Source organism: Aquarana catesbeiana, linkage group LG12 (assembly GCF_042186555.1).
Source record: "Aquarana catesbeiana isolate 2022-GZ linkage group LG12, ASM4218655v1, whole genome shotgun sequence".
Classification (NCBI taxonomy): domain Eukaryota; kingdom Metazoa; phylum Chordata; class Amphibia; order Anura; family Ranidae; genus Aquarana; species Aquarana catesbeiana.
Genome location: NC_133335.1, coordinates 209,845,106 through 209,860,206, shown reverse-complemented (window position 1 = coordinate 209,860,206; position 15,101 = coordinate 209,845,106). Strand labels below are relative to the sequence as shown.

The following is a 15,101-nucleotide window of genomic DNA, read 5'->3' as shown; positions in this document are numbered from 1 at the left end:
TTTTTACCGTATTGATGCAACCCTACTTTTTAAGCAAAACTTTTCTTTCATATTTTTTGTAAAGGGGGATTAGAACACCTGTCAGTTTTTATTGCTGTCTGTGTCCCGATTATGGAGATTCACCCTCTCTATTTGTCCTGTTTACCATTATCATTAAAAGTGAAAGAAAATCCCAAATTCTGGGTTGCCACCAGAACAGAAACTGAGAAAATCTTCAAATGGGGACACTAGTTCTGGTGACAACCAGAAATTCCCTGACTTCCTGTTTTGAATGGGACGGGGAAGTCAATATGGGGCGGAAAGTGAATATGGGACAGGAAGTGAAGGTAAATTCCCCCACAACAAAAACCTGACAGCTGTTATAAGGAAAATGGAAAGAAAAGTTTTTCCTTTTTAGTTCTACTTTAAAAACAAACAAAAAAGATTTACTAAATTTTGCTGCAGGATAATCCCGCTGAAATCTTGGGACGGTTGGTAGGATTGGCGAGCCGGTCTGCGGTTTGTCCAGGTTGTCATGGTAACAGAGAATGCCTTTGACAGCTACTAAAAAACTGAACTGGCATTGTTTAGCGAGCCTGTCAGTGGAGGTGCGATGGACCAGGGCCCCGGATTTAAGTCTCCTTAACGGTTTGTGTCGGTGCCTCGGCCTCTGCTCTGGTCAGCCCTCATTTTATTTGTCTTTTTGGCGAGCAGAAGCGAGTTTCCAGAGCCATGTAAAGAAGTTACCTCATGGGTTTTCTTTGCTGAAAGGGGGTTTTGTCGCTGGCACAAATTTCTTTTCTTGGCGTTGGGGGCTTGGCCAATTTCTGAACACAAAGATCTTCTTTAGCACATACATAGGGATGAATGTGTTTCTTTCTGGAAAAAGAAACTCTTAAACCACCAACCAGCCGGAGTCGGAGAACACATCTCTGAAAACCACATTGTTAGCGTTGCTGCGCGCGTTCTGAACGTTTCCATTTTTCTCAATGCTCTGCCTGTTACTTTACTCTGGCCTGCGTACCGACACAAGGCCCAGGTCTGTGGGGGATCTATGAAGGGAAGGAGCGGCGGCCATGTTGGATGAGGTCACTGCAGTGTGATATGAGCCATTGTACTGTACTTTCTTTTGTATTTTAACAGACCTAATGCTACTTTGCATAAAACAGCATTGGCTGCTATTAGGAGTATAGATCTCGCATTAAAGGCATAGTTCACCTTAAAACTGCCTTTGCAGGTAAGGGGCGTCTGTAGATGAAAACAATCACTGCAGCTTTTACCAAAGGTCAGGGTTGCCAACCGCCAGTAAATTTACTGAGAGTTTGTAAAAATCTGTGATTTTTTTTTTTTTTACAACTGCCAGTAAATATCAGGGGCTGATAATTTCATGCCGTGTTGACTTTTTACGTAAAAATTAAGCAAATTACTTTGTTATAGGTATTGTTAGTGTTTCCATATCATATTTATACTGTTCAAATATTAACTGTGTTAGTTTTAATTGGGGGTTCTGTAATTTCTCAGGTTGCCGGCAAAAAAATATGTGCTCCGCCAGTAAATTTTCCGTGTTTTGTGAGTAAAAAAATCCTGCAGGAGGTTGGCAACCCTGCCAAAGTTAAATAATGCTCTTGCTATAGGTGTAGGCCGCTTCTACAGTTGTGCTAATAAGTTTACATACCCTGTCAGAATGAATGATTTCTTGGCCATTTTTCAGAGAATATGAATGATAAACTTTTCTTTCACTGGTGGTTAGTGTTTGGCTGAAGTCATTTATTATCAATCAACTGTGTTTACTCTTTTTAAATCATAATGACAACAGAAACTACCCAAATTTCCCTGATCAAAAGTTTACATACCCTGGTCTGATAACATGCACACAAGTTGACACAAAGGGGTTTGAATGGCTATTAAAGGTAACCATCCTCACCTGTGATCTGTTTGCTTGTAAATAGTGTGTGTGTATAAAAGGTCAATGAGTTTCTGGACTTCTGACAGACCCTTGCATCTTTCATCCAGTGCTGCACTGACGTTTTTGGATTGTGAGTCATGGGGAAAGCAAAAGAATAGTCAAAGGATCTGCGGGAAAAGGTAGTTGAACTGTATAAAACAGGAAAGGGATATAAAAAGATATCCAAGGAATTGAGAATGCCAATCAGCAGTGTTCAAACTCTAATCAAGAAGTGGAAAATGAGGGGTTCTGTTGAAACAACCAGAAACGCTACATTTGGAGAGGAGTCAACAAGGCCTATGATGAAAGGTACACCATTCCTACTGTGAAACACGGAGGTGGATCACTGATATTTTGAGGATGTGTGAGCTACAAAGGCACAGGAAATTTGGTCAAAATTGATGGCAAGATGAATGCAGTATGTTATCAAAAAATACTGGAGGAACATTTGCATTTATCAGCCAGTAAGCTGTGCATGGGACGTACTTGAACATTCGAACATGACAATGATCCAAAACACAAGGCCAAGTGGACCTGTCATTGGCTACAGCAGAATAAAGTGAAGGTTCTGGAGTGGTCATCTCAGTCTCCTGACCTCAATATCATTGAGCCACTCTGGGGAGATCTCAAATGTGCAGTTCATGCAAGACAACCCAAGAATTTACAGGAACTGGAGGCTTTTTGCCAAGAGGAATGGGCAGCTTTACCTTCTGAGAAGATAAAGAGCCTCATCCATAAATACCACAAAAGACTTCAAGCTGTCATTGATGTTAAAGGGGACAATACACAGTATTAAGAACTGGGGTATGTAAACTTTTGATCAGGGTCATTTGAGTAGTTTCTGTTGTCATTATGATTTAAAAAGACTAAACACAGTTGATTGATAATAAATGGCTTTAGCCAAACACTAACCATGAGTGAAAAATGTTTGTGTTATCATGCATGTTCTCTGAAAAATGGCCAAGAAATCATAAATTCTGCCAGGGTATGTAAACTTATGAGCACAACTGTACCTCATGACGCCTGGCTGGAAAACTCCTAGGAAGTGGCTAAAAGACTCCTAGCAGTTACTGTTCACCTTCACCATCACTGGAGCAAACTTATAAACGTTTAGCTCAAAACTACTGCTTCAGGGGGGAGAACAGAGAAAGAAGCTCACTCCTGTGAAGTAAGCAGTAGTAAGCTAGGCCTCTCTTAATAACATCCTGGGAGTTTTCCAGTCAGGCTTCATAAAGGTATGTAAATGGCCTACATCTATAGCAAGGGCATTATTCAACTTTGATCAGAGCTGCACAGCTTGTTTTTATCTACAGACATCCGTTAACCTGCATAGGCAGTTTTTTTTTTAAAGGTGGACTATGCCTTTAAGGCTGCATTTTCCCCTGAGCATATTATTTCTCAGGAGTATTTTTCGTTTTAGCAGATTGAGTCTCAGGACTAGTTTTTGGGCGTTTTTCGTGCATTTTATAAGCTTTTTTCTTTTCTTTTTTTTTAATCTTTCTGCATTTTCACCTGAGCGGATTGATTCTCAATAGTATTTTGTGAGTGTTTTAGTGTGTTTTTTTTAATAAGCTTTTTTTTATTTTTATTTTTTTCTGCATTTTCACCGGAAAAGGTTGTATTTGTTGAAAGGTAGTATTTGTTGAGTGTTCTTCATGCATTTTTATAAGCTTTTTTTTTTGTTTTTGTTTTTCTATTTTTTTGTTTTTGTTTTTTATCTTTCTGCATTTTCACCTGAGCAGATTGAGTCCCAGGAGAATTTTTTTTTTTTTTTTTTTTTTAACGTTTTTCATGCATTTTATAAACTTCAGCCATTTTTGCTTTAACCTATGAAAAGCACTAGCGGAAGGAGTTCACCACACTAAAAACAACAAAAATGATTCATGCTTTTTCAGACGTTTCTATTCAAGCCTATGGAGCCAAAATGCCCAATTCTGCCTTGAAAGCAGCTTTTGGAGGGTCAGGCCCCAAGCCACATTTACAATACATGGGATTTTGGATGTTGAGCGGATTTCAGGTGTTTTTATTTGAGCGATTAATTTTTTTTTTGTGAGTATGCAAGAGGCTACCATAGTCTCCGTGAGCTCCTGAACCTGTCCTTCCCCCCCCCCCTCACTTCTGTTTGTTTGGAACAAGTGATGCATGTTAGCTGAGTTCATGTGCACTGCTCTATGTGCACTACTAATCCCAAGTCTATCGCTGGAGCAAGAGAAGGTGTCTACATTCCTACATACAGTGGGACCATAGAGAATGAACGTAGCCACCCTCTAACAGGAAGTAGGAAGGAGTTTAGTATCGCTGGATGCAGCCTGCCCCCCTATGGCCAGTGGCGGGACTGTATAGTGGAGCGATCTTCCAGCTGGAAGAACTACATTATTCACAGTGGAAGGGAAGCTATCATTTAAATATTTATCTGAAGCATTTGGAGCTGTAAGCTTTGCTGTCCTGCATGAGAAAATCTGTGGGTTTCCCTTGGGAATTTTGTTGGGAATCGTGTTAAAAATAACAGAATTTCCGAAAAATGTGATGACTTATCTGACGGGTTAAAGCCGGAGCAATCCCTGCAGTTCACAGAGCACAGAATTCCCGTGCAGCTAATACAGCTGTTATCCCAGGACGTCTGGCAATGCCGATATGTCAGACCGCAAATAATCACTTCCCAATCTCTGTAAACTCTACAAGGAAAGGGGGATGATGGGCTCCCCCTCCACAGGCTCTCCTACACATGGAGTCATCCTTGTCCACGCACAGCCAAGACATCGTATATTACAGACTGAGTCATCACAGTGGTGGAGTGTAGGAAACGAGTCCAAACAGAATAAAATAAGTCAAACATTCTACTGGATTAGATCAGATGTAGGCATACTTTGGGGAATTCTGGAAGGCATTCGTCCTACTGATCTCCAATGTAAGGGATTCCTGCTACTGATCTCCAATGTAAGGGATTCGTCCTACTGATTCCCAATGTAAGGGATTCGTCCTACTGATTCCCAATGTAAGGGATTCTTCCTACTGATCCCCAATGTAAGGGATTCTTCCTACTGATCCCCAATGTAAGGGATTCTTCCTACTGATCCCCAATGTAAGGGATTCTTCCTACTGATCCCCAATGTAAGGGATTCTTCCTACTGATCCCCAATGTAAGGGATTCTTCCTACTGATCCCCAATGTAAGGGATTCTTCCTACTGATCCCCAATGTAAGGGATTCTTCCTACTGATCCCCAATGTAAGGGATTCTTCCTACTGATCCCCAATGTAAGGGATTCTTCCTACTGATCCCCAATGTAAGGGATTCTTCCTACTGATCCCCAATGTAAGGGATTCTTCCTACTGATCCCCAATGTAAGGGATTCTTCCTACTGATCCCCAATGTAAGGGATTCTTCCTATTGATCCCCAATGTAAGGGGGCATTCTTTCTACTGATCACCAAATCTAAGGGGGCCATTCCTTCTTCTGATCACCAGTGTAAGGAGACCATTCTTCCTTCTGATCCCCCCCATGTAAGGGGTGCATTCCTCCTTCTGACCATCATTGTAAAGGGGGGCATTTTTCTTTCTGATCACCAGTGTAAGGGATTCTTTCTACTGATCCCCAATGTAAGGAGGACATTCTTCCTACTGATCCCCAATGTAAGGGGGGCATTCTTCCTACTGATCCCCAATGTAAGGGGGGCATTCTTCCTACTGATCACCAATGTAAGGGTGGAATTCTTCCTTCTGATCACCAGTGTACTGGGGGCATTCTTCATACTAATCACCAGTGTAAGGGGAGCATTCTTCCTACTAATCACCAGTGTAAGGGGGGCATTCTTCCTGCTGATCACCAGTGTAAAGGGGGGGGGGCACATTCTTTCTACTTACCACCAATGTAAGGGACACATTTCCCACTGACCCCTGATGAATAAAGTTTAGGGGTGGTTCCCTGAGACCTTAAAATGATTTCTAAGGTTCCTCTGAGGTTCAGAAAGGCTGATTTAGCTTTTATTTTCTTGCATTTTTCTTGCTGAATGCTTAATCCAAAACAAAGCTATCGTTGGCTCTTTGCTTAGTTCTAGGGTGACCCAGGAACAGAGATAAGACACATTCTTGAACCAAACACAGATTTAAAAAATCATACCATAATCTGTTTATTTCAGCTTTTTTTTTCTGGTTTATAAGACGTACTGAGAATATATAGGTGAGCCTTCCAGGTGACTAAGCAAAATAGTTAATCAGCATAAAGATCTGTGGGCATGGCCTCAATTTTCAGGATGGTTCTGTAAATGATATTCAGGTTTGCATAAACGAATTAGCATTTTCTATTTACAGCAGACTGTCTATGCAGAATAATCTTCTGCCATCCCATAACTGAATGGTCGTCATGATTTATACTGTACACACACACTTGCATTCAATTGCCCATTCCATCATATGCTCTTAAAGTGTAGGTTCGCCTTTTCAGAAAAAAAATTAAACACCCTACAGCCTCACCATCGTGATTGGCTGGGACGATATAACTGCCCAGCTTTGCCTGGGTTCGGGATCTTCAGCCATCTTGATTGGCTGGGATGACATAACTTCCTGGCTTATTCCATATTTGAGGTTCTTGGCCATCTTGATTGACTGGAATGATAACTCCCAGGCGGCTTATGGTTTCAGGGTCTTCAGACATCCTAAATGGCTGGGGTGACATAACTTCTTGGCTTCTTCCACTTTCGGGGTCCTCAGCCATCTTAATTGGCTGGAATGATAAAACTCCAGGCTTCTCCTGAGTTCTGGGTCTTTGGACATCCTGTTTCGCTGGGATGACATAACTCTTTGGCGGCTTCCACATTTGGGGTCCTTGGCCATCCTGATTGGATGGTATAACATAACTCCCTGGCTTCTTCCAAGTTTGGGAGTTTGGCCTCCTCGGGCCATCTTGACTGGCTGGAATGATGTAACTCCCCAGCTTCTTCCAGGTTTGGAGTCTTCAGCCGTCTTGATTGGATGGGATGTTACAAGTCCTCGGCTTCTTCCACATTTGGAGTCTTTAGCAGTCTTAATTGGCCAGAATGATATAACACCCAAGCTTCTTGCAGGTTCAGGGTCTTCGGACATTCTGATTGTCTGGTATGTCATAACTTCCCAGGCTTCTTCCAAGTTTGGGGTCCCCAGACCATCTTAACTGGCTGGAATGGCATAGGCCCCCAGCTTTGTTCATGTTTGGAGTCCTCGGCCATCTTGATTGGCTGGGATAATTCAATGCCCGGGTGTATCCTGGGTTCCGAGTCTTCAGACATTTCTGATTGGCCGGGATGACTTAACTGTCTGGCTTCTTCCATGTTTTGAGGCCCTCTGTCATCTTGACTGGCCAGAGTGGTGTCGCTGCTTGGCTTCTTCTGGGTTCGGGGTCCCTTTGATTGTCTGGGATGACGTAACTCCTGCTCAAGCACTACCAGCACCAAATCGTGCTTCTGCAGGTCAAGGAGTAAGGTAAGAAGACTTTATTGCAGAGGAGTTGTAGTGTGCCTCTTCTGGAATAAAATCCTTCCTGCTTGCAAGTTTTTAGATTCGGGGTTAAGTTCCGTTTTAACTTGTTCCTGAACCTTCTAACGAAAGATTCTCCTCTCAGGCAGCGATTTATCATTCCTGTCCTGCACGTGGGTGTATGTTAGCGTGTGTTCCCTTTTAAGCGTTTAATTAACTTTCTCCAAATCTCGACAACTCCAGACAAGCCTGTCGCATCAGAATTTCCAGCGGTTGCTAATGGCCAAAGGCTGTGTAATAGAAAAACATTGCAAGTTTTCATTTTGTGACAAATATTTATGCTGGCTGGCTGGGGAGAGATGACTTTTTTATAGACTTTCCAAATCCTAACATTACAAAATGAAGATTCATGATGTCTGTTCCTATTCTTAGTTTCTTCCTCTGTTTTTAGTTGTTTGGTAAATCATTTGCGGATCTGGTATCCTCTGCAATAAACTTTTTTTTATTTTGCTCAAAAGTAGAGCACAGCACAATCTGGTGTGGGAAAAAAAAAAGTGTTGTCCTAAGAAATCACAACTTGTCTATAGTTACTAAAAAAAGTAGAAAAAAAAAAAAAAAATTTCTCTGTCATCCATTGAGTGACACAAAACGGTTGTAAACCGCCGAATGTTTTTTTTAAATGTATTTTTCTTTATTTTTTGTACCCTGCAAGGTAATGTCATAATGTGCTAGTATGCATCGCATACTAGCACATTATGTTAAACTTACCTTAAAACTAAGCTCTTCCAGCACCAAAATGTCAGAGCTGCAGGCGCTCCCATCTTCACCTGTCTTGCTTCCAGGTTTGCGGATTCTGACTCTGTGACTGGCCAGAGCTGCGATGACGTCACTTGCGCGTGGGAGCCGCCGTTTACGGTACAGGGCTATGAAAGGAACGGCCCGGGTGGCCGTTCCTTCAAAGCGCATGCACCAGTGATGTCACTGGTTACATTTACATTAAATATTTCCTAAATGGTGCACGTTTAGGAGATATTTACATTACCCATAGGTAAGCCTTATTATAGGCTTACCTATAGATTAAAGTCAGAGATGGGAGTCTACTTCTACTTTAAACAAAGTAGGACTGTACTGCCATCTGCAGGAGACATTTCTCCTACATTTCTCCTGTAGGTGGTAGAATAACCCCACAATGCCTAATACTTGCCAGCTGTGTGTCCCTCAGTGAACTCAGAGAAAAGAATTTTATGGTGAGTTCAAAAATCCTATCTTCTCTTATCCATTAAGGGACACAGATGAACAGTATTAAGCAGTGTAGAGTTATACCGCTGCCCACAGCAGAACTGGTCTCCTGTAGGTGGCAGTATAACCCTACGTTGCTTAGAGTATAACTAAAGGCCACTTTTTTTTTTCTTGCAGTTGTAGATAGAGTGGAGAGGGATTAGAACACCTGTCAGGTTTTCATTGCTACCTCTGCCCCGTTAGGGAGGTTACCCCTATTTGTCCTGTTTACCATTATCATTAAAAGGGAAAGTAAAAGAAAAATCCCAAATTTTGGGTTTGTTTCGGACAAGTAATAGAGGGGAAATTTTCCAATGGGGACACTAGTTCTGGCGACCTGGGGGTTCAAAGGTATTCCCTTAATTTTCAGGGATTTCTTCTCACTTCCTGTTTTGGCTATGTGGGACAGGAAGTGAAGAGAAATCTCCCCGATGGAAGACAGATGGTAAAAATAAACCTGACGGCAGTTATAACCCTCCCTTACTTTAGCCAAAATGAAAAAAAAAAAAGTTTTGCCTATAGTTCTACTTCGTTTTAGAACAGTGGGGATGGATAGAATATCTGTGAGGCTTTTATTGCTGTCTGTGAACCCATTAGGGAGATTTACCCTCTCTGTTTCTCATGTTTGCTGTTATCACAGAAAGTAAACGTAAATAGAAAATCCAAAATTTTGGGTTGTCCCTAGAACAGTAATAGAGGGGCATCATCCAATGGGGACACTAGTTCTGGTAACAACCAGGGATTTCCTCACTTTGGAGGGATTTCCTCTCGCTTCCTGTTTTGGGTATGGAACACAGATGGAAAAAACTACAATGACAGCATTTTAACCCTCCCCTACTCTATACAAAATGGGGAAAAAAAACTTTTGCCTTTAATTCTACTTTATTATCAAGCTATGGACATCAAGAGAAGGATTTTACTGTGAGACCACCAGGTTCGATCAAGGCAAGTTTGATTCCATTTCCTTGCAGTTGAGTGAAGCGACTTATTGCCTCGTTCGATCGCTTTGCAGTTCGATCGCTTTGCATTCTGATCCCTTTATGATCGAAATACACAACAAAAAAAACACACGTGCAGTGCAAGTGACTGAATAAATAGTGAAAAATAAAAAAAGTGCCAAGTGCAATGAGGAGACAGGCCTTCCGGGCAGTGTAAACATTTTCCCTGGAATTGCCAAAAAGCCTACCCAGGAGGTGCGTGCAAGTGAAGCAGTTGGTGACATGTCCTACAAAAAATTCAATGGTGTACCACTTCCAAAGTTTCCTTTTTACGGCACCCCCGGGATGCCACCACTAGGGGGCGCATCACCAGGAGCTCCTTGTGCTTCGTGGCCCCCGGCCAGACAAATGCATTAGAACTTAGGGAGGGTCCTGCCTTCAACTGGGGACAAGCTTGGTAAATCAGGCCAGAATCAACCCGGGAGGAAAAGGATCCAGCCCACTGTTCCAACCTGTGCATGCACTACAATAAAAGATGTGCTGCAACCGGATTGCATAGTACTTCTGTACCATGCGATCCGATGCAGGCAAACGCACTGCATTTGCGACCTGTGTTGGGGTGTCGTTAACATTGACGCCCCTATGCAGATCGCAACTGCAGCGCATTTTGAACGCAGTGTGGGAAACGCATTCTGACGTGAACAGGCCCTTTATAGCAGGGTGGATTTGATTTAAATCAAGTCGATTTAAATCACAATTGAAATCACTAGTAAAAACGCTTGATTTGAATTAACTCGATTGAAATCATAATTTTTAAAGAGCAACTGTCATCTCTGTCCCGCAGCGGCTCCTCCTCTGACCCACTGTTGACTCACCGACAGTCCCATTCACTTTAATGGGATGGCTGGTGATGCGGCAGTGACACAACAAGGAGAGGGGCGTGGCGGCAGCAGGTGAGTGGATGCCCGCTAACAGGCACTGCCATGATGGATCTGAAATGACAGGTGCTCTTTAAATGCGATATCCGAACCGATTCAATCATACAGTTTGTAGTGTACATAGATTTGCAAAACAATGGGGACAAAGGAATATTCCTGAACTTTGTTTTATCTTATGGTTACTGTGCAATTGTGTGAATGAGTTTACCAAAAATATTGCAGAATATATACAGCCTCATGCTACATAATTAAGCTCCATTTCATGCTGAATAAACTAAATTATTAATGTACCTTAAAAAGAAAACTTTCTTTGGATAGATAGATTTTTACTCCAAAAGCATTTTATTAAAATAAATTTGATTTAAAAAAAAAACATATTTTTTAATTTATTTTTATCATTGATTTTTGTCTACCCTGCCTTATAGTAATACAAATATCTTTAATTTGTGAATGTTTTTCCTTTGGCTGGCTCAGGCTGTCTGGCCTTTTGTTTGATAATGATTGCTGAAGCACCTGACAGAACAACAACTGCTGCGTATCCGCTGTGTCAGGGCTATGGCGGGGTTTGTCATTCCAGCCATTTGTTCCTTTCGGATTCTTTAGCTGCCACAAGTGACTTTTCCAGAATAATTCCAGGGATTTATGAGGGCACGAGGGGAAGCAGCAACCACTCAGGATGCAGCAATCAGAATAAAGAAAGCTGAATTCTGATTGGTTGCTGGAACTTCACAGGCATCCACACTGGTAAAGTATATCTAAACCCTGAAACAAAAAATGTATTGTGTTGCAGCTTATCAGTCTTTAGATGGGTTGCCTGCTTTAGTTTTTTTTTCTTTACCCGGTAATCCTGCAAATAACACACTTCCTGTCCCTGGATGACAACATTCACAACTCTACTGAATGTGGGGATCTATGGGGGGGGAGCCATGGTTGGGCATCACATAACTTCCTCTCTCCTTTTCCATTATATAGTCAGTGGTGGTCAACTGGAAAAATATAGAGGGTCTCAATTGTGGCCCCTGACACTTCCAAAGGACCACACAATAAGGGCACATTTTCGCACCTCAATGCCCAAAGATTTCAGCCCTGCTGCATTTTTTGAAGCATATCTCGATGCTCACTGAAGAAGTTGGAGCAATAGTTGAAGTGGCAGTAATAATAACCCCCAGCAGTGGTGGCAGTAATAATAACCCCCAGCAGTGGTGGCAGTAATAATAACCCCCAGCAGTGGTGGCAGTAATAATAACCCCCAGCAGTGGTGGCAGTAATAATAACCCCCAGCAGTGGTGGCAGTAATAATAACCCCCAGCAGTGGTGGCAGTAATAATAACCCCCAGCAGTGGTGGCAGTAATAATAACCTTCAGCAAGGGGTGGCAGTAATAACCCCCAGCGCAGCGGTGGTGGCAATAATAATAACCCCCAGCAGTGGTGGCAGTAATAATAACCTTCAGCAAGGGGTGGCAGTAATAACCCCCAGCGGTGGTGGCAATAATAATAACCCCCAGCGGTGGTGGCAGTAATAATAACCCCCAGCAGTGGTGGCAGTAATAATAACACCCTGCATTGGAGTCGTTAGTAATAATTACCCCCAGCATTGGAGTCGTTAGTAATAATTACCCCCAGCATTGGAGTCAGTGACAGTAGTAATTTCCCCCCAGCATTGGTGTAGTACTATTAACATTAACATACATTGGTGGTCTGTGGCAATGAAAGTTAACACGCCCCTATCCCTCCCCTGCGTTGGTGGTCAGTGGCAATTAAATTTAACCCCACCAACTCTGCTTTGGTGGTCATTGGAAGTGAAATTAAACACCCCAACCGCACCCCGCATTGGGGTTCATGGCAAGTTAGCACCCCATACTCTCTCTATTGGTGGTCATGGCCCAATAGCCTGTGGGCCGTGTGTTGGGTTCCAGGGACATAGGGGGTCAGGGAGATTAGTAGTTTGCAGAATGAAGAGAGCATTGGTTTTCTTTTCAGTTCAGCTCACTGAAAAGTGAGGGGACATTGCATTTCTGGTATTTTTCTGTACTTACTTAAAATGTTCTTACCCTAAATTAGAGAACTACTGCAGCCACCATATCTAAGGACTGGTAAACTGCAATATATTACATTTTTCTTCTTGGGAGGCACCATTGCTGCTCTTTCCTTTTGAAAAATACGAATTACCCGCTTGACAGGCTCTCTGCAGCCTTGTGTATTATGAGTGTCAGGGGTTGAACCTTCCTTCAATGTTGGTCTGTAATACGTCTCTGTTTGTCACACAGGTAAAGACGATGTGCGTTTGCAACTGGACAGCGCTCTGCAGGATATGACTGATAAGTACGTACTTCTGGAAGAAACCGAGAAGAGAGCCGTGTCCAGAGCGCTGGTAGAGGAACGAGGCCGCTTCTGCATGTTCGTGTCCTTCCTAAAGCCCGTCCTGGTAAGTCCTGTCTGGTGGCTTTTTCCAATTTAATGGAGAACTCTTAAGAGGTGCATTTATATAAAAAAAGAAAAAAATTGTAGAGCTATATGTCCTGTGATCGTGCATGTACGTTCGTTCTCTGAGAATGCCGGCAAAGTAAAACTTTATTTGGCTATTTTCTCTCCAGGTTGAATGTTTTTCTTCCATGCAGAATAAAGTGAATCTGGACAATTCTACATTGGTATGGCCACTAGATGGTGCGGACGATCACAATAAATACTTTTGTTTCCTATGATTGACCGCTCCATCTATTGGCCATAATGTGGTATTTTCCTGATTTACTGTATGGAAGATATTCAACCTGGAGAGAAAGTAGCCGAACACTGCCCCCCCCTACGATTTGAAGGAGGACCCTGTTTCTATGATCACATAATCATTTTTCAGCTGTAAAGAGTAAAAATGTGTGGCTAAATAATCCCCACTGCAAGGGAAAACTTGCTTTTTTTTTTTTTTTTGCCCGCATTTTAGCTTTAACCTCTACTGTACTTAAATAGGATGAAGAAATCGGGATGCTGGGAGAAATTACTCATTTACAAACCATCCTAGAGGACCTGACAAGTCTGACAGCCGAACCAAATAAACTGCCTCCATTGAGTGAACAGGTATGTATTCTCCATTAACTATTCTGCAAATATGAATCTTCTAGCCAGTCTGGTAGCAGGTGTCGGATGTACAGGGTGACCGTCTGCAGCAAGTGTCGGTGGTACAGGGTGACAGTCTGCAACAGGTGTCAGTGGTACAGGGTGACAGTCTGCAACAGGTGTCAGTGGTACAGGGTGACAGTCTGCAACAGGTGTCAGTGGTACAGGGTGACCGTCTGCAGCAAGTGTCAGATGTACAGGGTGACCGTCTGCAGCAAGTGTCGGTGGTACAAGGTGACCATCTGCAGCAAGTGTCAGTGGTACAGGGTGACAGTCTGCAGCAAGTGTCGGTGGTACAGGGTGACAGTCTGCAGCAAGTGTCGGTGGTACAGGGTGACCGTCTGCAGCAAGTGTCGGATGTACAGGGTGACCGTCTGCAGCAAGTGTCGGATGTACAGGGTGACCGTCTGCAGCAAGTGTCGGTGGTACAGGGTGACCGTCTGCAGCAAGTGTCGGTGGTACAGGGTGACCGTCTGCAGCAAGTGTCAGTGGTACAGGGTGACCGTCTGCAGCAAGTGTCGGTGGTACAGGGTGACCGTCTGCAGCAAGTGTCGGTGGTACAGGGTGACAGTCTGCAGCAAGTGTCGGTGGTACAGGGTGACAGTCTGCAGCAAGTGTCGGTGGTACAGGTACAAGTTTCGGATAAACAGGGTGACAGTCTGCAGCAAGTGTCGGATGTACAGGGTGACCGTCTGCAGCAAGTGTCGGTGGTACCACTTTAAAGGAAAACCTGCTCTGAAAATTGGAAACCTCAGCATGGCTTCTCCTACATATAGATCCTATGGATCCAGTGAAGAGGTCCTTGCAATTGATGGACATGCTGGGCTGAATGGCAGAACGCTGTCTCAGAAGTGCTTCGGATACACAGAAATATGGGCTTCAGGGGCTATAGAACAGGCATTGTATGGATTTAAAGGTACCTTGAGGTGCTTACATTTCCTCGCCAATTTAATAACCTTTACGCTGCCACAGAGTCACAGTCTTTGCATACAGGTCTGGATGTTCCTAATCAGATCTGTATTTAGTAAGTAGTGCAGTGGGGGTGTAATCATGGTGATTACATTGGCGGGTGTAATGTCCAGGGAGCATGAAGAGGTCTAATTTGTATTGTTGGAGAGTGAACTCCGTCTTGCTTCCTTCCTCTGATCTGCTTCCTAACCGTGTGAAATCCGCAAATCTTTTACTTAAAAACTTTTCTCACTCGTAAGACACCCATGATCATGCTTCACGTTCTTGGTCTTAAAATTTGTTTTTTTTTTTATAAACATAAATATATATATATCTAAAACAGGATCGTTTTGAAGGAAGATGGCAGCTGATATATATAGTTTTAGATATATATATATATATATATATATATATATATATATATATATATATATATATATAAATAAAATAATTTGTGTATACATTAATATGCTGGGGTCTGCTAACCTCGCTGCACTGGCTGAGCAGCCTCCTGCCC

The 15,101-nt window shown here is 42.8% G+C and overlaps 1 protein-coding gene across 2 annotated transcripts in view; it reads left to right on the top strand.

Annotated features, from left to right (window-relative positions):
• Positions 1 to 15,101, top strand: part of LOC141113484 (protein MTSS 1-like) — a 209,954-nt gene that overhangs the window by 151,116 nt on the left and 43,737 nt on the right. For both annotated transcript variants that reach the window (XM_073606616.1, XM_073606615.1), the window contains exons 7-8: positions 12,796 to 12,953; positions 13,490 to 13,597. In XM_073606616.1, coding sequence (XP_073462717.1) covers positions 12,796 to 12,953; positions 13,490 to 13,597 — 266 coding nt within the window. The remainder of the gene's footprint in view (positions 1 to 12,795; positions 12,954 to 13,489; positions 13,598 to 15,101) is intronic.